Below are 25,680 nucleotides of genomic sequence, written 5' to 3' on the forward strand. Positions count from 1 at the left end.
CCCTTAATTGGGTTGCTGTTTGTGCTGTATGGCAGGCACAAAGATGCTCTCTGTATTGTATGGCTGTTAAGTTGGCTATATGCTAGCACCACTTAAGTTTGTGTTGGGGCACCTACAGTTTAAATTTGAATAATGCCACTTTTTTCCAGGGTCACTTTAAGTTCCCAATCAACCCCTGGCTGTGAATTCTCAATTTAAACAAAACAAACCTCTTATCTCAGGCTACCAAATCCAGTTATATCAAGGGTTGGGAAGGGCGGGGGGTGTAGGTACAGATTACCCAGGCACAGTGTTGTTTAAGTAGTCTAGACCAGCTCTGCAGAGAGAAGGAACTCTTTCTCCTTGGCGGTGTAAAGTCAATTTTATTTTTTTTTCTGGCAGGTATGACTGCACTCCTAGGATTTGGTCATACCTTCTCATCTCCCGAAGCCATAAAATTTGAAGAAACAAAAATAAAAACATACTCTATATTCTGTTCCTATAAACTATATAACTACAATCACAAATTAACAACACAGGATGCCAAACCACAAAAACCTTCAAAGGTGGAAATTATTATGTTGTATATGGGAGTCACTGGACCCTACATCCATAAGCTATTCAGAATGATCTATTTAACGAACCTAAAAAATGGGAGTAGTGCTACCATCATTTTGTTGATAAACAATACAGCATTTTGGTTGCAAGTCAACTAATTATGAATTCATAAAATATTTTAATAAAACATCAATTCCCAGATGAGTGCTGTTGTAGTGTTCTCATTTTTATCAAAATGAAAATAGATTGCAGAGTGTTTAGACTGCTCGCACAGATTCCTCACTTGCTTGCGGGCCCTTTAGCTGTAGATTTCACCCCCACATGTCACGCTGTGTACTGGAAAACTCTGCAGATCAGGGCATAGCACAACACAAGGATATTTTGTAGCAAATGTCTAAAAACTAAACTGCCTGATTTTAATTGTACAAATTATTATTATTATTATTATTATTATTATTATTATTATTATTGTCCTTTTCTAGCTATGTATTTGTGTGCTATTTTTAGATCTTAGCAATTGAATTAATACATTGTCTTCTTATGAGTTTAAAGATTAAGTTTACTTAATTTCCTATTATTGCCCAAACTATTATGTACATAAATAACGCTTGTACTTGCAACATCTAGTAATCAGCTAACTACTGCTTGCACATAGTGCGTGTGTATGTGGAATGCTAATATATATATCCAACAATTAAATCAAGCCACGTAATATTACATTTTCCATGAGTTATTTGACAATTTATTTAAAGAGTGCTTTCTAGATTTTTTATTTCTCTGCAATTATTTGAACAGCATATGTGACCTTAAAACTTTGGTTAATAACAGAGGTGTTTTTTTGGTAATACCTGTATAGAGCAAATGTGGAATATTCCACTGATCAGACATTTGTCTTCTGTATTTCCCTTACACTGAACTAAGCAAAGCTATTAACTAATTAGTTGCTGTGGTTGCTGTATACTCTGTTAGTAAATAAACAGCATTCAATACTGGATTAATTTTCACTGTCTGGAGCCTGTAACAGTAATCACGCACATATAATACCAAGACAATAAAGGTCAGGCTGTTCTACAATTTGGAGAGATGGAACAATGATTACAAAACAGGGAGAATATAAGTGAGTATATGAAGAAAGAATATAAGAAGAGTATGTAACTCTAAAGACAATGCTGACTTTAGAGTTCTAAGGACTTTTGTTGAACCTATTTCCACATTACAATGGCTTGGTTTATTATTGCTGGCTATTTTGCAATTTTGAATGATAACTACACACTTTCCCCAGTGTATATCTTCTTTTTTTTTCTCACACCTCAAATATCCATAGAAAAAAGGAATGATGGTTTTATCTTGATAAAGCATAAGGGGCTATTTTGTCTGATGATCATGGAGGTTGAGCTCCCTCGTTAATCTCTGGCTCTAGGAAGAACAATAGGTACATATAGAAGGTAAAGTAAGTAAGTAGCTCTTGTGGGGAAATAAGTATGTAACAATTTAAGCTCCAGAAGGAGAGGTTAGGGCCTGTCCCAGAAGGAACACCATGCAGCTTTATGTAGACCAAATTAGAAAACATGGACAATACATAACTTTAGTATACAGGGGGGCGAATGGAGAAGAAAATATTACGGAGGCTTTGAAGAAATAATTTGTAATTATAACAAAATATAGATAGATAACAGAGTAGAACGCTGTAAATGGTAGTAGATAACTATAATAATAAATGAAGGTAGAGAAGAAAAGAAGTAATTGATGAAAGAAGGAACCCTTAGAAGACAGAGGGTGACTGAAGAAATACGGAAGCTGTAATAGAAAACGGTAGCAGAAGATATCATCCGTGGACAAAATGGTACAACAGAATAAAAAAAGGATGCTACAGAAGATATGTGGTAACATTAGATGAGCACTGTAGAAAATATGGGAGAACAGAAGAAAAAAAGATGAAAGCTGTAGGCAATATGGGATAACAGAAAAATAAAGCTCCAAGGCCTTCCAAATCTCATCCTAACCTGCTACTACATGCTCTTTTCTCCCTGTCTACCCCATCTGTGTCACGCCTGTTTGTCTGTCCCTCCCCTTTAGAATGTAAGCTCTCACGAGCAGGGCCCCCTTCCCTCATATGCTTCTCCTTACTTATACTTTCTTCTACTCCTTACTCCCCACAAGGGCACCTAACACTTGATTGCTGACTCCCTGCTACTTATTCTGAGTGTTATAATTGCTAATGCAGCAATGTATATAAACCATGTCCTTGTCCTACATTGTATTGTACTGTGTCACTGGTTTCTTGTTCATTCATTTGTTTCTTTACTTTGTAAGGAGCTGCGGAACACTTGTGGCGCCATATCAATAACGATAATAATAATAAAGGGGGCAACAGAAGGAGAAAGATTAAAGCTGTGTACGGTATGGGGTAACAGAAGAAGACTTTTGTAGATGAAAGGAGAAGAAAAAAGTAAGCTATAAAAAAAAGGGGTCAACAGAAGATGAAAGAAGAAACCTGTAGAAGAGAGGTTGTAACTGATGAAGAAAGAAGAAGGTTGTAAAAGTAAAGGGGTGACAAAAAGAAATAAAAAGCTATAGAAGAAAGGGGGTAACAGAAGAAGAAAGGTGAAAGCTATAGAAGAAGAGAGGTAGCAGAAGAAGACAGGTAAAAGCTAGAGAAGAAAGGTGGTAACAGAAGAAGGCAAGTGAAAGCTATAAATGAAAGGAGGTAAAAGAAGAAGGCAGTTAAAAGCTATAGATGAAAGGTGGTAACAGAAGAAGGCAAGTGAAAGCTATAAACGAAAGGAGGTAAAAGAAGAAGGCAGTTAAAAGCTATAGATGAAAGGTGGTAACAGAAGAAGGCAAGTGAAAGCTATAAACGAAAGGAGGTAAAAGAAGAAGGCAGTTAAAAGCTATAGACAAAAGGAGGTAACAAAAGGCAGGTGAAAGCTATAAACGAAAGGAGGTAAAAGAAGAAGGCAGTTAAAAGCTATAGATGAAAGGTGGTAACAGAAGAAGGCAAGTGAAAGCTATAAATGAAAGGAGGTAAAAGAAGAAGGCAGTTAAAAGCTATAGATGAAAGGTGGTAACAGAAGAAGGCAAGTGAAAGCTATAAATGAAAGGAGGTAAAAGAAGAAGGCAGTTAAAAGCTATAGATGAAAGGTGGTAACAGAAGAAGGCAAGTGAAAGCTATAAACGAAAGGAGGTAAAAGAAGAAGGCAGTTAAAAGCTATAGACAAAAGGAGGTAACAAAAGGCAGGTGAAAGCTATAGACAAAAGGTGATAACAGAAAAAGACAGGTGAAAGCTATAGAAGAAAGGAGTTAACAGAAGAAGCAGAGGAAAGCTATAGATGAAAGGTGGTAACAGAAGAAGGCAGGTGAAAGCTATAGACGAAAGGCTGTTACAGAAGAAGAAGGTAAAAGCTATAGACGAAAGGCTATTAAAGAAGAAGATAAGCAAATGTGATATAAAAAAGGGGGTAAAAGAAGAAGACAGGTGAAAGCGATAGAAGAAATGAGATAACAGGAGAAGCAGGGGAAACCTATAGATGAAAGGAGGTAACAGAAGAAGACAGGTGAAAGCAGTAGCTGAAGAAGCATGAATGAAGCTGTAGCAGATAGTGGATAACTGACAGAGAATGAATGAAGTTGTAGTACGGTATATAGTGACTGAAGGTAACTGAAGAAAAGGAATGAATTATGGTATAGAAGAAAGGAGGTATTTTAAAATGAAGGAATAAACTGTAGAAAGAAAGACAAGTAAATATTTGGATGCCTTTTAGGTAAATTTTGAAGGGCCCCAAGTGTCTAGGGAGGGTCACTCACTCCTCGGTTACCTTTCTACGCTCTGTTGTAAGGTATTGACTGCTTGTACAACACCATCATAACAATAATACAAGAATAATAGAAGAAGAAACAAGACAGTAATACAAAGGAAATAACTGTGAAAGTAGGATTAAACTGTAGAAAATATTTGTTGGGTACATTTATAATTTTATGAATATCTAGGATTTTATCTTATGATTCATCCTACTGTATGTATATAAGCATAGTCTACTTATTCATGGACTCTGATTATAGTAAGGGACAAGCTTTGAGTCTTTTTGTTTTTTTTCATGTCAGGCATGACAAAAAGAACATTGTATTAAATATCAAAAGCATTCTTAAAATCACACTTCATCAAATTAATATAGGAAGGTGGAAAGCCCTAGAATGAATTTAGGAAGTTCAAATGATCCCAACCTGGATTTGTGATGCATCCATTGAGACTTGTTCTTGACATGGGCCCTAGACATCCAGCAACTAGAGACTACAATGATCACATATTGTGCTGTAGTACTTTTTTTGCAAAGGATTTTGTTTAATTAAACTGCATGGTGGTAAAAGTCATGCAGATGATGAAAACAGTGGGCCTCACTTTACTGCTCTCACTATACAGGCTCCTATCATTACAGTGCCAGGCTGCATAATGGTTTAAAATTATTTATCAGTCTAAAAGATTACATAATTGAGAATATTGTATTTTTATTGCTGTTGTAAAAGTATGTAGATTGTGATCTCCTAAAGATACAATCATCATTTTATTAAACTGTTCTCATTCCATCATAATGATTCTTCATTATTCCATTATTATGCACTTGCTGAAGTTTCTCCTTAAACTTTATCCATAAACAATAAAACATTTTAATTGCCCCAATTTTATACTAAATAAATAAATATTTTATATAGCCTGTTTCCCAATCACAGGTCAGATTATAATAAAATGTACAGAAACTTATTTTGCCTTTTGACTTTGACATTTCACTCCGAAGAGCTCACAATTCAATTGGACAGACGGACCCTACAGTGGAGGAGTTTTCAAATGAACACTATGATAGTTAAACAATTATACATAACCTATTTTGGTTAAAAGCACTTTTAGAATTGATACCACTAATTATTTATGCTTCGTTATTCACATTCTGCCACTGCATACTGTATGTGTAGATTTTAAACTGTGGATGGTATTTGCTATCACCTTTATCTCAGTTATTCTATTTTTTGTTACATTATAACATATTATACATTCTGCAGGAGGTGATAAATATTAAATATTGCTCTATGAAGAAATAGCTAGACTATGTAGACATCCAGGCTATAATATGTTACTCTATTATATGAAAAACATTCTATTGTTATATTTTCCAAACATTACTGATAACAAGCGGGATTATAACCAATGGTGATTATATAGTGATAATTAATGACAAGAGACAGTCAAAATTAGGAATATTTGCCGATTGTCGGCTAATGGAAACATCATCATTTAATACAAGTGCAAATATAAAATGTGCAAACCCAGCAAACACTTTCTTAGCAAATAATATAGTGACCACTATTTTATCTCTGAAAGTCTTGGATGCAGAATACACCATACAGCTTATTTTATAACATAGTACAAGTGACACTTGTACAGTAACCCATAGCAAAGAGTCAGTATGTTGCTCTTATAAATCTAACATAATAGTCAAAATGCAATAATGTGCCAGCTGTTATAAGTAATAGCACATTTACGCTATCAGTAACACATCAATATAATGTACATTTCACTTAATAAAATCTAGTTAAATGCTATAGATAAAAGAATTGGGCTTTATATTTAAAGGAAGAAGAGCACTGTTATACTGGTATGGGCTTTTTTGTCCAGGAGACCCTTATCTACAAAGTCCCAGAAGCCACAAAGTAAGTGCTGCTTCTTAACAATCATGTCATATATACACATATAATAACCAAGTTTGGCTCTTAACATTACCATGAGGAGCACGTCTGAGCAATTTAAGAAGAGGGGAATGCCAGGGGCAGTTATGGAAAAGACAAGAGAACATTTTAATATGTTTAATAGGTTTTAGGTATGCGCTAAAATTTGCATGATAGAGACTGGAAAATGTTTTTTTCTTTTATGTTTGTAAACATTTAAAAGTAGCTTTTGAAGACACTTTATGGTAGGGCAGGTGCATGTGTACATGTTTTCAATACAAAAACTCAGCCTATCCAACATGACAAAACTAATGCTGACTTCTATCATAATATAATTGTGTTTCATTATATATTCATATTTAACACACTAAGCACACAGGTTGTAAAGAATTACTGAGAACAGCTCAGTAAGAAATCTAGAAGCATAGTATAAATCAACTGATCATTGTGAAAAATATAGAAAATTGCCAGGGATGTTCATTTCAAGAGTTAATTCTTCAAAACGTAGGGCTCTCCCATAAAGTCAGGCACTGCTAGCAATTATATTATTGGCACTTTGTTTTATTTGATAAGGCTAAAATGGTCAAAACAGTTTGCACCAAAGACACTTTATTGAACATCTGTTTTTGTAAATGAATTAAGTCTCATACATAATCTGACTAACTACTCTCACCATCAATAAATTACTGGCACAATAGCATTTATTTCAGTCTCCAATATTACTGTTAAATATTAATTCTTATTTAATTTCATATCAAACATTAATAGAAACCAAATAACTTTGAATTTCATTAGCCAAACTCACATTACTTTAATGAAAGATAATATTTGATTATAATTTGTTAATGTTTACATCATTATTCAATAAAGCTTATGATATAGTTACAATTAACAGTTATCAACGCCAAGATCTATAAAACAAAACAAATTATATTTTGATTTAATTTCATATAATAAAACAATAATCCAAACGATAGAGTAAGTTTAATTAATGTATTTATTTCCATCATAATGACAAACTTTCTAACTGAAGTAATCCTCTTTTTTAATACAGTATCTCACCTGTTCTAAGTTGTATTTTGCAGACTTATACAATGTGATAGACAGCACTGCTCATGAAGAAAAGTACTGCCTTAATACAAATAGGAGCATGGTCATGAGAACAATAGCATGGTGTAGGGTGAAATATTACCGAGTGGCAGAGAGTCCTGAGAAGCTGATGGGAAAAGAGAGTCCTGCAGCTGAGTGTGCAGAGGAAGGGGCTGGGTATAAGGAAAGAGACCATCAAGGTTTGTCTGTGCAGTGTTTGCAAAGGCTGGAGGTACCTGCAGAGAAGGCTGAGCATTTATCAGGGGTGCTGGGTACGTTTGTTCCGGGATAAGGGTACACAGAGGACTGTCCAAAAGGAGCCAGGGAACTGGTCAGGGAGCTGGAGAGAGTCTGTCCTTGGTTTAAATACGCCACTAGTTTTCTCATTTCCTCTAGAGCTTGGGCCTGCATGAGGATGTAGTTCTTGGCAAGGAGCAGGGTGGCTATTTTGGACAGTTTCCTGACGGATGGGCTGTGAGCATAAGGGATAACAGACCTGAGCCCGTCCAGGGCATCATTGAGATCGTGCATTCTCCTCCTCTCCCTGGCATTGATGCTCAGTCTCAGTGACCGCTGCTCCTTGGGTTTCTTCCCGGTAAGTTTTCCATCGTTGTCATAGGATGGGCTGCCTTTTGTGGGATCGAAGCTGTCCTCATCGTCCCCAGTCTGGTCGTCACTGCTGTCCCCAGACCTGTCTCGGGAGCTTGCGTTGAAGTCTAGTGTTGGTGGCCCCCCGTAATTGCGCGCAGCTTCAGCACCTCGGAGAGCGCCATAGAAAGTATGTCCGTAAGTCTGCGCCAGGGACATGTAAGCATCACTCGGGACAGAATCCATGTCAGACATCCCCTGTCCGGCCAAGTGAGCAGTTCCCTCCCCGACACTCATAAATACATGGAAAGCAGGTGTCTGGGGGCTACTGTCAGCTCAGTAATACTGCGGAGATTTGCACAGCTTCAGGAAGCCTTACTGAGTGCACTGCCAGTTTCACCCTGCACTGCTCTGCCCACTGCCAGTCTTACCGTGCACTGCTCTACCCAGTGCTAGTCTCACACTGCACTGCCAACTGGCAGTGTCACCCAGCACTGCTCTACCCACTGCCAGTCTCACCATGCATTGCTCTACTTTCTGCCAGTCTCACCTTAAACTGCTATGCTCACTATCAGCGTCACAACGCACTGTTCTGCCCACCTCTTTGCCCAATGCCAGCTGCACTCTCATCTGCTTTATCTGTTGCCAGTCTCACCATGTAACAGTACCAAACACTGTCTCAAGCCTTTATCACACTGCTGTGCCCACAACCAGCCCAAGACGTAAACTTCCTCGCCACTGATCTGGCCATACCCATACAAATCTCCTTTATAGTGCTCTGCCCGCTACCAGATTTAACCTAAACTGTTTTGGCCAGTTATAGCTAAAGACTTGTGATATTTATTACAGCAACAGCTGTCTTTGTTCTCTATGCAGTGCCAGTGTCACCAAGCACAGCTAGTGCCAGTCATACTCACACAGCTGTGCCCTTTCCAGTGCCACAAGATATGTGCCACCATTGCCCAGCCTCTGACAGGTTCAGGATCGTCCCATCGATCTATATCTGCCAGTCTCAAGCCCTGTCATACTGCCCTGCATCTGCCAGTCCTAAAATCATCTGTAAAACCCTAGCAGTGCTCTGTACCCTGGTGTGGAAGGAGCTCATCTTGCCTGTAGAGTAACTGCTTATATGTGAATGAGCTGTCTTTAGGGACTCCCCACACACGACCAATCACACTTATCGGTGCCTAGTTAACACTTTCATTGCTGCACCCTAAATATTACGGCCGTGATCCCCACTCCAGCAGGATATTTATATATAGACTCTGGATATCAATTACATTTTTAAATATTGCATTGTAAGAATTTATATTATAATTTTATTATTTAATTTTGGCAGGCCAAACTGCCCCGATAATTTTACAATTCGGTATCGCCCTTCAAAGCGTGATGCATACGGGCAGTAAATAGCCAATGTCACAGAGAGCTGTGTGTGCAATATGCACTGCAACTACAATAAATTATTGAGTTCACACTACTTGTGGCTATTGTTAGGGAGCTCAGCTCTAGTGTCCTTTGTTGGCACCACTTTTGACTAAATTATCTCCGATATTAGCGTATTTGTACAAAACTCTTTATTGCCATCTACAGGCATACAGGGTGTACTGCAGACTTTGAGTATAGCTGTTTGTATACACTGAATTTTTTGTTTAGCTTTTTTCTTTATTTGAAAAATGGACCTGGATAGTGGTAAACAGATGGGTAGATAGATTCGACACCCATGTGTTTGTGCAAGAGAAAATTTAGAATTCACTAGTTAGGTACGGATGTGAATATTTAAAACAATTCTCCATAACGCATTGGTACTATAAGATAATAATAACAGTAATAATACAACTACTACTAATAGTACTAATACACTGTTACAATGTTTTTTTTGTATGCTGTGACTTGTAGTTCCATGACAGCAGAAGAACCACAGATTGCCTACTCTGGATGCAACTGAAAGGTCTGAAGTAGAAATAAGCATATTTGCAGCAAAATTTTCATGTTAAACATTTTTTTCATGGCTGTTCTGTAGAGGTGCGCAGTTCTGGGGAACCAGACATTGAGTTCTGATTTTGCATCACCGTATTCTCCAAATGTCAGTCTGTATTCTATTTGTAAGTTTATATTTAAAGTAAGGAATAGAGTTGGGATGACAATGGCCTATACATTTTGTTGTGTGGTGTGGCTGGGGTAGGACTGGGAACATTTGAGGCCAAATTCTGCTGGCAAAATATGCAAAATTTCAAGAAATTGTGGAATAAAAAGTTTGTTATAGTCTATGGTTATAGTATATGGTTATATCCGGACCTTCTATGGAATGTTTTACCTCTCTGTAGGACTGGAGAAGATTTTACAGTGTTTGTGTTTTTTGCTGTAAAATGGATGTCAGAGAAACTGACACTTGTTCACTTGTAAATGACAGATTGTCAACACCTTAGTTCTAGGTCAGATAAATTATTTTTAACTGGTAGAATTTATGATGGCTAGATACATTGTTATGCTGGGGGAACACTGGACTCTATTATGTACCAAATGAGTGTTTGCTATAAGATTTAAAAAGCATCTGAAATGCCATCAGGGTTTTAATCCCTACTCCCCTGTTTCTCTCTAATGTGCATTAGCCACTTATTTGCAACAAAGTATAAACAATGATCTAAACAATGTATCCAAAAAGGCAATCAATGTGTAATAAAATATACATATATCAGTATATTGCCTTCCTATTATTGTTTTTTTTAAATTAAATACAAGTAAATAAATAATTAAGCATGTAAAAACTTCCAAACTTTGTATCTAGAGTAGATTGACTAGGAAAAGCCTTGATGTGATGTACAACTTCACTTCTACATAGATGTTTCTTTGGGCTATCTGTCTCAGGTACGTTACCCTAGCCCAGTGGTTCCCAAACATTTTGAATCACGGCACCCCTAAGCCAAAATTTTGTTATTGAGAAATTCAGAAAAAAATGTAGTAAAGTGAAGTAAATTGTGCTTACCTGTCATCCTTAGGTTCGGGTATGTGTTGGTGGACAGGTTTGCGCTCCTGTTTGTCCACATATTTACATTACATTGACCATTAATAATTTGATTTAATGCTGGACCACTGACTGAGGCACCCCTGCAAGTGTCCCGAGGCACCCCAGGGTGCCACAATGCACGGTTTGGGAACCACTGCCCTAGCGCCCTAGGAGAAGATACAATACATAGGAGAGGGCAAAGGTGAAGACTGTTGGGTAAGAAGGGGAACATTTATATTAACATGTTATTAATTATCTACTTTTATATTATATTACCTAATGCTACACTATTGGTCTTTTGGGGTGTTCCCCATTCCGTTCCATAGGAACACCAGAGAATTTTAAACCTATATCACTAAGGTGCGGAGAATCGCTTTTTCTTGTTAAATGGGACAACGCTTTTTTCAGCAGGTTTTTAGTGGTTGGTTAACAAACCTTTCTTTTCCAGCCCATCTATTTGTACAGCAAGCACTCCATCTAGTGGCTAATTCTCAAAGCAGAGGTTGCTCATGTTAAAAGATAGAGCAGCTCCACTCCAGGTACTGATAATTAGTAAAACAATGTGTAGTTATTTGCATAACATGATTTATCATAGGTGTGATTGAGTAAAGTAGTCATTAGTCAACTTCTTGCAGCCACGCAGAAAAGGTAATTTACTAACCACAACATATGCTGCAGGGTGAATGTGACCACTCTGCCCATACATAGTGTTCACCAGCTTTCCATTTTTTGAAGAGCCTCAATATAAATTATCTGTGCAACCATTTGTGGGGTTGTTGGTCTTGATAGGAATGAGGCCGTCAACCAAAGTAAAGACCTAACGATAATATCTGGACCAAGATCATAATTTATTAAAACTTTAACATGTTTCTCCTAAAATTACTGATTTAAATAAGCAAATGATTAGTGTGAAATGACATTGTGTCACATTTGCAATTTTTATATTGGTACTTGTGGCTCCTCAATAGCCAGCGGATCCTAGCAGCCATGGGTATGCTGTAATAGTACTACAAGCACCAACTTGCCCATTCACTTAAATTGCCCTGGGTGTGCTGGGTTCTGCATTGCCCCATATCCAGTAAAATCATTTTTAAACATTTATTGAAAAATGTTTTTAATTTCTTTTATTCATCAGAGCAATAATACATTACACATCATATATCAAAAGATGACATAAATAACAAATACAACTAAGACCTATTAATGGTTTATGTATAAAGGTAATACAGTGTATTAATCAGAAAAATATTTCCATCAAAGGACAAGAGCCAAAAGTGGCTCATTATAGCCAGAGCTATTTGAATTTATTAACCCAAATCCACTGCCCAAAGGTATGAGACTAGTCGTAATGCCATCATTATGGGGCTGTTTTGTCCGAAGCAGAGAATGGTAAAAGAAGGTGAGATTGTATAGATAAAGGTTAAGCATATAATAGGATATTAGTGAATGAGAAATATTGCTATACTACGAGTTTCCAGACTTACATGTCTCTTCAAGGTTTGACAAGCCTTGAAGAAGAGACTTGTAAGTCTCGAAGCGTGCCGGCGTGTTCCACCAGTGCCCACCTATAAGGAAATCTTGTTGGATGGACTAAAAACCTCTTCTGGATGAAAGCTTAGGAGCTTATACAGGGTACCACTGGAACACCCTGTGTTTTACAACACCTGTGGCTTCTCACCTCCAGATTTGGTACGATCCTCATTATTATTTGTTATCATATGTGACTACTGGGACAATTTATCCTTCCCCATGTGAATATCCACCTATAGTCTCCCATTATTTTAAGTGTGACCTCTTTTGGGACAATTTTAACAAACCCTAAGTGAATTATCCATATATGGATATGTATTGTTTTATACAATACCATTTTATTCTGTTTTTACCTTTCTGTGTGTTTTTTTTTTACTGTGTATATGAAATAAATATGTCACAGTGATTTTACTACTCTCCATAGTAGTGTCCTATTTCTGGTTACACACCGAAAGTTAGACTTGTTCGGTTAATTCAATAAGTTTATGTGTATTTTATCACACATCATCCAATGTATATATGTGAATTGGCACAGTGGAGTAAGTACTGTGGTATTCCACTATAAATTAAAATACGACTAAGGTAAGAAACTAAAAGTGAAAATAAAAATAATAATTAGTGGATGTATAAATAATAATCTTCCCTCCAAAATAAAAAAAAAATATATGTTCATCACTAGTAGCCAAATACATACACTGTACTATATGTTATATGTCCACATATATTGTATTTTGTCTGCATCTTGAATTAATGCACAAGAATTGTTATCTACAGTCAGGTGCATAAATATTGGGACACTGACAGAATTTTTATATTTTGGCCTCTATTCACCACCACAATGGCTTTGAAATGAAATAAACAAGATGTGCTTTAACTGCAGACTTTCAGATTTAATTTGAGGGTAATTACATCCAAATCAGGTGAACGGTGTAGGAATTACAACGGTTTCTATATGTGCCTCCCACTTTTTAAGGGGCCAAAAGAAATGGGACTATCAACTCAAAAGCTATTTCATGGACAGGTGTGGGCTATTCCCTCGTTATTTCATTATCAATTAAGCAGGTAAAAGGTCTGGAGTTGATTCTAGGTGTGACATTTGCATTTGGAATCAGTTGCTGTCGACTCTCAATATGAAATCCAAAGAGATGTCACTATCAGTGAAGCAAGCCATGATTAGGCTGATAAATCAAAACAAACCCATCAGAGAGATAGCAAAAACATTAGGTTTGGCCAAATCAACTGTTTGGAACATTCTTAAAAAGAAAGAATGCACCAGAGAGCTCAGCAACACCAAAAGACCCTGAAGACCACGGAAAACAACTGTGGTGGATGACAGAAGAATTATTTCCCTGGTGAAGAAAAACCCCTTCACAACAGTTGGCCAAATCAAGAACACTCTCCAGGAGGTATGTGTATATGTGTCAAAGTCAACAATCAAGAGAAGACTTCACAAGAGTGAATATAGAGGGTTCACCACAAGATGTAAACCATTGGTGAGCCACAAAAACAGGAAGACCATATTAGAGTTTGCCAAACAACATCTAAAAAAGCCATTACAGTTCTGGAACAACATCCTATGGACAGATGAGACAAAGATCAACTTGTACCACAGTGATGGGAAGAGAAGAGTATGGAGAAGGAAAGGAACTGCTCATGATCGAAAACATACCACCTCATCAGTGAAGCATGGTGGTGGTAGTGTCATGGCGTGGGCATGTATGGCTGCCAATGGAACTGGTTCCCTTGTATTTATTGATGATGTGACTGCTGACAAAAGCAGCAGAATGAATTCTGAAGTGTTTCAGGCAACATTATATGCTCATATTCAGTCAAATGCTTCAGAACTCATTGGACGGCGCTTCACAGTGCAGATGGACAATGACCCAAAGCATACTGCTGTCACGGCCAGGGTATTTCAGCATGGCGCTAGGCGAGTGTTACCTGTGAGGTCATTGTGGCGCGGGCTGTCTGGTGGCGGAGCTGGTGTCTGGCGGGGGGCTTTGGCTGCGCGCGTTATTGTGCGGGCCTGTTGTCACTCTGCGCTGGTAAGGCCTGGCGGCGTCTCCGTTCCATTTGGCATGGGCGCCGCCATCTTGCCTTCTGGCCATGTGATGCGGCTGGCCAATCCTGGTAAGTCACATGTTCCCTCCGGCCAGTAACAGCACGGCATGGGGTATTTAGGAAGGGTCAGTGCCTTCCTTCTTTGCCAGTGCAACGTGTATCTCAGCCTAGCTGAGAGGGAGTTCTCTGTGCTTATCCTGTTCCTGTGAATTCGCTGTCTGCCAGTCTGCCTGTCAGCTCCTAGCTCCCACTGGACTACCCCGCTACCTCCATCACCCTTGCCCATACCTGAGTGCCTGAGCCTGCTGACATCCTGCGCTTCAGTTCACTACCTGCAAACCTGGCTTGTTTATTTTCAGTTCACTATCTGCAAACCTGGCTTGATTATTTTCAGTTTCACTACCTGCACACCTGGACAGCTCTAATTGTTTCTACTTGGACATTAACCCTTTTGCTCCCACCACAGAACTCTTGTGCACATTTATATATTCCTGGACTTTTATTTACTGCCACATTATATGTCTACTCAAGCACTTATTAAAGATCCTAGTTTTATTTTTCAAATCTGCTTCTGTGATCGCTCCTGCTACCACCCCGGGTCCACAAACAACCCAGAACATAACAGTTTGCACTGGCCCCATGGAGCCGGCCACGGATCAGGAGTCAGGAGTGGATTTGTTCAGGTGCATTTCTGGTCGTTTAGAAAATCTGGAAAACATGCAGCATCAGATGGCTAAATTTCTGCAAGAGATGTCCAAGCGACAGGATAGTTTGCAAACTTCCTTTTCTACCCCTGAAGTACCACCATCTACATCCGCATCAGCGTCTGGGAATACAGGAGGCAGATCATCTCCCCGCTTACATCTTCCTTTACCAAGTAAATTTGACGGCAATCCTAAACTCTGCCGAGGATTCCTAAATCAGTGTGACATACATTTTACCCTGCAGCCTGACAACTTTCTAACTGCAAGAACTAAAGTGGCTTATATAGTCTCTCTGTTATCCAGCCAGACCTTGGAATGGGCTTCCCCACTCTGGGAGCGCTCAGATCCGCTGCTGGATAATTACGCAGGCTTTGTGTCATCCTTCAGGAGGATTTTTGATGAACCTGGGCGTACTGTATCAGCATCATCAAACATCATGACACTGAGACAAGGGGTTCGTCCTGTCAGTCAATATGCCGTGCAATTTCAAATTTTAGCATCAGAGCTCAAATGGAATGAGGAAGCCCTCACCTCGGCCTTCTGGCATGGGTTGTCAGACCGACTAAAGGATGATCTAGTCACTCGAGAGCTTCCTACTAATCTGAACGACATGATTTCGTTGTGTATCAAAGTTGACCTACGCTTCAGGGAACGTCAGGCTGAAAAAAATAGAACTGACCGGCAAAGGTCATTTACCCCCTCCATTTCTACCCGACCCATTCCTTCTCCTACTGAAGAGGAGCCTATGCAGGTGAATCATACACACCTCTCCAAAGAAGAACGTCAGAGAAGAATGCAAAAGAACCTCTGTCTGTACTGTGGAGAGTCCGGTCACCTGCTGATCTCCGGCCCCCGTAAACCGGGAAATGCCAAATCCTAACTGACCCTGGAGACATCAAGTTAGGAGTTATGAACCCGTCTCCAAAAATTAAAGATTTCACGATTACCCTAGCCTTTGATCTTAAACCCAAACCTGTCTTTGCTACTGCTCTACTTGACTCGGGAGCAGCCGGAAATTTCATAACGTCTAGTTTCATAGATAAATTTCAGATTCCTTGTTTGTCTCTCAACCATGCCATCTCTCTGACTTCTATAGACAGACGTCCTCTAACTAACGGGATAGTCACCAAAGAGACTCAACCAGTATTGGTCCGAATTGGAGCACTTCATTCTGAGTCCTTAAAATTCCTGGTGATATCAGAGGCCTCTCAAGAAGTGGTTCTTGGTCTACCCTGGTTACGTCAACATAATCCCAGGATTGATTGGAGTTCTATGCAGATTCTGTCATGGGGTATGGACTGTCAGAAATCTTGTCTTCCAAAAATTCGACCTGTGAGAAAGACAGTTCCATTAGTTTCTTCTGCCATTCCCAAGGAATATCAGATGTTCGCCGATGTGTTCTCTGAGCAACAAGCAAATATCTTACCCCCTCATAGGGAATGGGACTGTCCAATTGAATTGATCCCTGATAAGATACCACCTCGTGGTCGTACCTATCCGCTGTCCTTGCCTGAGACTCAAGCCATGACCCAGTACATCCGGGACAACCTGGCAAAGGGGTTCATTCGCCCCTCTACTTCACCTGCCGGAGCTGGGTTTTTCTTCGTTGGCAAGAAGGACGGTGGTCTAAGACCATGTATCGATTATCGAGGCCTTAATGACATTACTGTAAAGAATCGATACCCTCTTCCCCTGATTACTGAGTTGTTTGATAGGGTCAAGGGCTCTGTCATTTTTTCTAAATTAGATCTGAGAGGGGCTTACAACCTCATTCATATCCGAGCTGGCGATGAATGGAAGACCGCTTTTAATACCAGAGATGGACATTTCGAGTATTTAGTAATGCCTTTTGGATTGTGTAACGCCCCTGCTGTCTTTCAAAGTTTCGTTAATGAGACTTTCCGGGATCTGTTATATGTTTCGGTTGTTGTCTATCTGGATGACATACTGATTTTTCACCCTCTGTGGCTAAACATCAAGAACATGTTAAAGAAGTTCTGACCCGTTTGAGAGAAAACCACCTTTACTGCAAACTGGACAAGTGCGTCTTTGGAGTGCCCAGTGTACCTTTTCTCGGCTATGTAATATCTGGCTCCAGTTTAGAAATGGACCCCAAGAAGGTACAAGCAATTCTGGATTGGACCCGACCTCAGACACTGAAGGCCATCCAGAGATTGCTGGGCTTCGCCAATTATTATAGACGCTTCATTAAGGGATTTTCTACACTGCTGGCTCCCATTACAGCCTTGACCCGCAAAGGTGCTAATCCTGCCCAATGGTCACCTGAGGCAGAGTCTGCCTTTCATCTTCTAAAACAGGCCTTTATCTCAGCACCAGTTCTTCGACAACCAGATCTGGACAGGCCTTTTTTGTTGGAAGTGGACGCATCATCTGAAGCTGTGGGAGCAGTCTTGTCTCAACGTTATGAGGACAACCGAGTCCATCCGTGTGGGTTCTTTTCTAAAAAATTCTCACCTGCCGAAAGGAACTACGCCATAGGTGAGCAAGAACTACTAGCTGTAAAGTTGGCGTTGAAGGAATGGAGATATTTGTTAGAAGGCGCTAAGTTTCCATTTACTGTATTTACGGACCATAGAAATCTCCTATTTCTCAAAAACCTCCAATGTGTGAGTCCTCGTTTGGCCCGCTGGGCAATATTCTTTGCCAGATTTCAATTCACCCTGACCTTCTGGTCTGGAGCACTTAATCAGAAGGCTGATGCCCTATCGAGATCTCTCCTCTGTGATGATCAATCTGAAAATCAAAGCAATACCCCTGTCTTGGAATCAAGAGTTTTTGCCTCATTACAAGTTCAGCCTCCTACGGGAAAATCATTTGTGGCCCCGGAATTAAGGAAGCAGCTTCTCACTTGGGCACATTCCTCTCGCTTCGCAGGGCACTCAGGCACTCGGAAGACACTATTGGTGGCCTTCTATGAAGGCAGATATAATGGAGTTCATCTCTTCCTGCTCCTCCTGTGCCCAGCATAAATCATCACGACAAGCTCCAGCTGGGGAATTGCTTCCATTACCTACTCCATCACGTCCATGGACGCATCTCTCCATGGATTTCGTCACAGACCTGCCAGTCTCTCAAGGTTTCAATACTATCTGGGTTGTAATAGACCGATTTTCTAAGATGGTCCACTATATACCGTTGAAGAAGTTACCTTCTGCCCCTGACCTGGCACAGTTGTTTGTCCAACACATATTTCGTCTACATGGCCTTCCTGCTGAAATTGTCTCTGACCGTGGTGTGCAGTTTACTGCAAAATTCTGGAGGGCTTTGTGTTCTGTTCTTCAAGTGAAGTTAAACTTTTCCACGGCCTACCATCCGCAAAGCAACGGCTCCACCAAGAGAGTTAATCAAGATCTAGAGACTTTCTTAAGAATTTTTATGTCATCTTCCCAGGACAATTGGGCTGCCTTGCTGCCATGGGCTGAGTTTGCACATAATGCTTCCTACCACTCGTCAACTAACCAAACGCCATTTCAGGTTGTATATGGCCTTCATCCTCGTGTTCCCGAATTTCGAAGCCTGCCTGTTTTCGATGTTCCGGCCGTGGAGGACACGGTGCGGAATTTTGCTGCCATCTGGACTCAAGTACGGTCTGATTTGTTGAAGGCATCCTCTCGCTATAAGACCCAGGCCGATAAGAAGCGTAGAATAGTTCCACGCATGCAAGTTGGAAGCCAGGTCTGGTTATCCACCCGGAATCTTCGTCTGAGGGTTCCTTCTATGAAATTTGCACCACGCTTCATCGGTCCTTTCTCCATAACAGAAGTCATTAATCCAGTGGCCTATCGTCTACAGTTACCCCCATACCTAAAATACCCTAATTCCTTCCATATTTCCTTATTGAAACCCCTGGTCCTGAATAAATTCCATAGTGCTCTACCTGCTTCTCCTCTAGTCCAGACGGAGAGAGGAGTTGAGTTTGAGGTCGCCCAGATCTTGGACTCTCGTCTACGCAGAGGTCATCTACAGTATTTGCTGGACTGGAAAGGTTACGGTCCAGAGGAACATTGCTGGACCGATGCTCGTGATGTCCACGCTCCCACGCTCATCAGGAGATTCCATTCTGCCCATCCGGAGAAGCCTGGTGAGTGTCCTGAGGCCACCCCAAAAGGGGGGGGTACTGTCACGGCCAGGGTATTTTAGCATGGCGCTAGGCGAGTGTTACCTGTGAGGTCATTGTGGCGCGGGCTGTCTGGTGGCGGAGCTGGTGTCTGGCGGGGGGCTTTGGCTGCGCGCGTTGTTCTGCGGGCCTGTTGTCACTCTGCGCTGGTAAGGCCTGGCGGCGTCTCCGTTCCATTTGGCATGGGCGCCGCCATCTTGCCTTCTGGCCATGTGATGCGGCTGGCCAATCCTGGTGAGTCACATGTTCCCTCCGGCCAGTAACAGCACGGCATGGGGTATTTAGGAAGGGTCAGTGCCTTCCTTCTTTGCCAGTGCAACGTGTATCTCAGCCTAGCTGAGAGGGAGTTCTCTGTGCTTATCCTGTTCCTGTGAATTCGCTGTCTGCCAGTCTGCCTGTCAGCTCCTAGCTCCCACTGGACTACCCCGCTACCTCCATCACCCTTGCCCATACCTGAGTGCCTGAGCCTGCTGACATCCTGCGCTTCAGTTCACTACCTGCAAACCTGGCTTGTTTATTTTCAGTTCACTATCTGCAAACCTGGCTTGATTATTTTCAGTTTCACTACCTGCACACCTGGACAGCTCTAATTGTTTCTACTTGGACATTGACCCTTTTGCTCCCACCACAGAACTCTTGTGCACATTTATATATTCCTGGACTTTTATTTACTGCCACATTATATGTCTACTCAAGCACTTATTAAAGATCCTAGTTTTATTTTTCAAATCTGCTTCTGTGATCGCTCCTGCTACCACCCCGGGTCCACAAACAACCCAGAACATAACTGCAAAAGCAAGCAAAGAGTTTTTTAAGCCTAAAAAGTGGAATGTTATGCAATGGCCAAGTCAATCCCCTGACCTGAATCCGATTGAGACTGCTGTCACAATGTGGTTGCTCCACTATATTCAGCAGAACTCTTTATGATAAATACCCTTAAATTATGGACATTATCTCCATAATATCAGTAGCTAATATCCATAATATCCACAATAACTAAGGCGGTTACTGCCAGGATTCCCTAGTTATTATTATTATATTTTTTTAAGGTGCCACAGAGTTTCTGTAGCGCCGTACAGGAATAATACACAGTAACAATAAAACGTGACAGATCAATGGTACAGTAAATATAAAATGCGCATCGTTGAACAATACAGGACAATAAAACTCACAAACTAGGTAGGACATGCACAAGAGAATGAGGGTTGGGGACTAACTGTTTCTTGCTCCGTTTGAGCACTATAGCTGCTGGCGACAGCATTTCTGCTCAGGAGGGTGCGAACAAAAATGTGCAATAAACCCATGGTTAGGGGACCATAATCACAGTTAAGGTGTCCTAACCAGAACTTTAGACAGTTTTAGCCATTTTACACGGCTAATAGGGCGTGAAGATGGCAATAATTAATGGACAACCAGAACAATTTTGAATTGCAACACTGGGTGCTCATTAATTATCGTCGCCCGTGCAACAATTAAATAACCCCGAATGAACCTGCATATGTGGGGGGAGATTTAGCAAATCTTGGAGAGAGATAAAGTGGAAAGAGGTAAAGTTATTAGAGAATACAGAAAACTGACAACTGAGAAAGTACACACTGAGCATGCTTAGGGAATACAGAAAACTGACAACTGAGAAAATAGCAATAAGCATGCTTATGCAACACAGACAACTGAGGAAATACACACTGAGCATGCTTAGAGAATACAGAAAACTGAGAAAATAGCAATGAGCATTCTTAGAGAATACAGAAAACTGACAACTGAGAAAGAACACACTGAGCATGCTTCGGGAATACAGAAAACTGAGAAAATAGCAATGAGCATGCTTAGAGAATACAGAAAACTGACAACTGAGAAAATAGCAATGAGCATGCTTAGAGAATACAGAAAACTGAGAAAATAGCAATGAGCATGCTTAGAGAATACAGAAAACTGAGAAAATAGCAATGAGCATGCTTAGGGAATACAGAAAACTGACAACTGAGAAAATAGCAATAAGCATGCTTATGGAACACAGACAACTGAGGAAATACACACTGAGCATGCTTCGGGAATACAGAAAACTGACAACTGAGAAAATAGCAATAAGCATGCTTATGCAACTCAGACAACTGAGGAAATACACACTGAGCATGCTTCGGGAATACAGAAAACTGAGAAAATAGCAATAAGCATGCTTATGGAACACAGACAACTGAGGAAATACACACTGAGCATGCTTCGGGAATACAGAAAACTGAGAAAATAGCAATGAGCATGCTTAGAGAATACAGAAAACTGACAACTGAGAAAATAGCAATTAGCATGCTTATGTAACATAGACAACTGAGGAAATACACACTGAGCATGCTTCGGGAATACAGAAAACTGACAACTGAGAAAATAGCAATAAGCATGCTTATGTAACATAGACAACTGAGGAAATACACACTGAGCATGCTTCGGGAATACAGAAAACTGACAACTGAGAAAATAGCAATAAGCATGCTTATGCAACTCAGACAACTGAGGAAATACACACTGAGCATGCTTCGGGAATACAGAAAACTGAGAAAATAGCAATAAGCATGCTTATGGAACACAGACAACTGAGGAAATACACACTGAGCATGCTTCGGGAATACAGAAAACTGAGAAAATAGCAATGAGCATGCTTAGAGAATACAGAAAACTGACAACTGAGAAAATAGCAATTAGCATGCTTATGGAACACAGACAACTGAGGAAATACACACTGAGCATGCTTCGGGAATACAGAAAACTGACAACTGAGAAAGTACACACTGAGCATGCTTAGGGAATACAGAAAACTGACAACTGAGAAAGTACACACTGAAGGGGGGAGGAGCAGGTGCACACTATGGGTCTCATTCAGAGCCGCTCGCAAGCGCCTGAGTGCTCGCAAGCAGGTCGATGTTGGGCTCTGCGCACGCGCAGCGGCCGCACTGTGCTTGTACAAGCCCCCGCATTTTGCGAGCGTCTCTGAATGAGGTCCTATAAGGACTAAGAATAATAATGATCAAAAAAATCTATAATAGACTGCAATAATTAACATGGTTTTTAAATGTAAGGTTTCTTAGTACATGTTTGGCCAAAGATGTTTGCCCACCTTCCACATCACGGCGAACCTTATATAGGTGGGTCCCTAACATCTCTAATACTGACACACTAATTAATTTATCTAGGACTTACCAATCATAGGGCCCATTAGATGTGTATACTGCAATGCAAGGACCCATATCATTTAAAATCACCTGGGGCAGGTAGGAGGAGTGCAAGCCCAAGAGAAGGGGTCTCACCTTCAAAATGTACTTTAAATACACACACAGGAAAATGGAGGGGCTGGGCTGCACATCCTAATATTAAACATGATAATAGGTGCTACCAAGAGAAAATAGCAATAAGCATGCTTAGAGAATACAGAAAACTAACAACTGAGAAAGAACACACTGAGCATGCTTAGAGAATACAGAAAACTGACAATTGAGAAAATAGCAATAAGCATGCTTAGAGAATACAGAAAACTAACAACTGAGAAAGAACACAATGAGCATGCTTAGAGAATACAGAAAACTGACAATTGAGAAAATAGCAATAAGCATGCTTATGGATCACATACTACTGAGGAAATATACACTGAGCATGCTTAGGGAATGCAGAAAAAAAGACAATTGAGGAAATACACACTGAGCATGCTTAGAGAATACAGAAAACTGACAACTGAGAAAGTACCAACTGAGCATGCTTAAAGAATACAGGAAACTGACAATTGAGAAAATAGCAATAAGCATGCTTATGGAACACAGGCAACTGAGGAAATACACACTGAGCATGCTTAGGGAATACAGAAAACTGACAACTGAGAAAATAGCAATAAGCATGCTTATGCAACTCAGACAACTGAGGAAATACACACTGAGCATGCTTCGGGAATACAGAAAACTGAGAAAATAGCAATAAGCATGCTTATGGAACACAGACAACTGAGGAAATACACACTGAGCATGCTTAGAGAATACAGAAAACTGAGAAAATAGCAATAAGCATGCTTATGGAACACAGACAACTGAGGAAATACACACTGAGCATGCTTCGGGAATACAGAAAACTGAGAAAATAGCAATGAGCATGCTTAGAGAATACAGAAAACTGACAACTGAGAAAATAGCAATTAGCATGCTTATGGAACACAGACAACTGAGGAAATACACACTGAGCATGCTTCGGGAATACAGAAAACTGACAACTGAGAAAGTACACACTGAAGGGGGGAGGAGCAGGTGCACACTATGGGTCTCATTCAGAGCCGCTCGCAAGCGCCTGAGTGCTCGCAAGCAGGTCGATGTTGGGCTCTGCGCACGCGCAGCGGCCGCACTGTGCTTGTACAAGCCCCCGCATTTTGCGAGCGTCTCTGAATGAGGTCCTATAAGGACTAAGAATAATAATGATCAAAAAAATCTATAATAGACTGCAATAATTAACATGGTTTTTAAATGTAAGGTTTCTTAGTACATGTTTGGCCAAAGATGTTTGCCCACCTTCCACATCACGGCGAACCTTATATAGGTGGGTCCCTAACATCTCTAATACTGACACACTAATTAATTTATCTAGGACTTACCAATCATAGGGCCCATTAGATGTGTATACTGCAATGCAAGGACCCATATCATTTAAAATCACCTGGGGCAGGTAGGAGGAGTGCTAGCCCAAGAGAAGGGGTCTCACCTTCAAAATGTACTTTAAATACACACACAGGAAAATGGAGGGGCTGGGCTGCACATCCTAATATTAAACATGATAATAGGTGCTACCAAGAGAAAATAGCAATAAGCATGCTTAGAGAATACAGAAAACTAACAACTGAGAAAGAACACACTGAGCATGCTTAGAGAATACAGAAAACTGACAATTGAGAAAATAGCAATAAGCATGCTTAGAGAATACAGAAAACTAACAACTGAGAAATAACACAATGAGCATGCTTAGAGAATACAGAAAACTGACAATTGAGAAAATAGCAATAAGCATGCTTATGGATCACATACTACTGAGGAAATATACACTGAGCATGCTTAGGGAATGCAGAAAAAAAGACAATTGAGGAAATACACACTGAGCATGCTTAGAGAATACAGAAAACTGACAACTGAGAAAGTACCAACTGAGCATGCTTAAAGAATACAGGAAACTGACAATTGAGAAAATAGCAATAAGCATGCTTATGGAACACAGGCAACTGAGGAAATACACACTGAGCATGCTTAGGGAATACAGAAAACTGACAACTGAGAAAATAGCAATAAGCATGCTTATGGATCACATACTACTGAGGAAATACACACTGAGCATGCTTAGGGAATGCAGAAAAAAGACAATTGAGGAAATACACACTGAGCATGCTTAGGGAATACAGAAAAAAGGACAACTGAGGAAATAACACTGAGCATGATTAGAGGATACATAAAATTTACAACATATCTCTTCTCTACTGAGTGCAGGATTGTACATAACAGACGCCTAGAGGCATATTTAATTTTTTTTCCTCATGATTGCCCTAGTTTACTGTTTTTTTGAGAATGGTGAACCAGATTTACAACAAAGAAACATAGCAAGGAAACCTGCAGATATGTGTCCTGTCATTATGATATTCAAAATGTGAAGGTTTTTGTCAATACCAAATTACAACATCAAATATTCTTAAAATAATAATGGGTTTTCAACAGAACATATTGACCATCATAAAATTGTCTGTTCATATTATTATTTGAACTGTAAATTAAGTAAACAGCAACAGGTCAGTATAGAGAAAAAGAAATGTCAGTTGAGAAATAAAGTGAAAGTGATCACCCCCTTTCCTCCTAATTAGCCCTCTACCCCCTTTCCCTTATGTTAGTGTTATTTATGTCAATTATATATCCAATGGGCATCTTCCCTCTACAGCATTGGTTCTCAACTCCAGTCCTCATGTACTACTGGGTCAGTAATTATCCCACCTCTTTCCAAAGACAGAAATCCTAAAAATATGACCTGTTGGGAAAACGTGATTGTTGAGGTTGAGAACCACTTATCTACAGTTTACTTTTGGGTAAGGACAGTATGTTACAATGTTAAACATATGTTTTGGTACTCATTTTACTGTGATGTGCAGTACTCGGGTTAAAGTGGGCCGGAACAGGGTGGAACTGCGTTCCGCCACTTCTATTTGGAGACGGAACCAGTTCTGCCTCCTCCGACACACCTCAGCCCGGCACCGCAGGCGGCTCCATTTGCCGGATGCCCACTGAGATTTTATTACCAGCGAGCGCCTGGC

The 25,680-nt window shown here is 40.2% G+C and overlaps 1 protein-coding gene across 1 annotated transcript; it reads right to left on the bottom strand.

The window, feature by feature from the left end:
- Window positions 1-7,263: 7,263 nt before the first annotated feature.
- BHLHE23 (basic helix-loop-helix family member e23) lies at window positions 7,264-9,010 on the bottom strand. Its single transcript, XM_088482968.1, has one exon. The coding sequence runs from the start codon at window positions 8,225-8,227 to the stop codon at window positions 7,538-7,540; it is 690 nt and encodes a 229-aa protein (XP_088339094.1). The 5' UTR covers window positions 8,228-9,010; the 3' UTR covers window positions 7,264-7,537.
- Window positions 9,011-25,680: the final 16,670 nt, after the last annotated feature.

This window comes from Taudactylus pleione, unplaced genomic scaffold, assembly GCF_031769625.1.
Source record: "Taudactylus pleione unplaced genomic scaffold, aTauple2 ptg000018l, whole genome shotgun sequence".
In the NCBI taxonomy this organism is placed as follows: domain Eukaryota; kingdom Metazoa; phylum Chordata; class Amphibia; order Anura; family Myobatrachidae; genus Taudactylus; species Taudactylus pleione.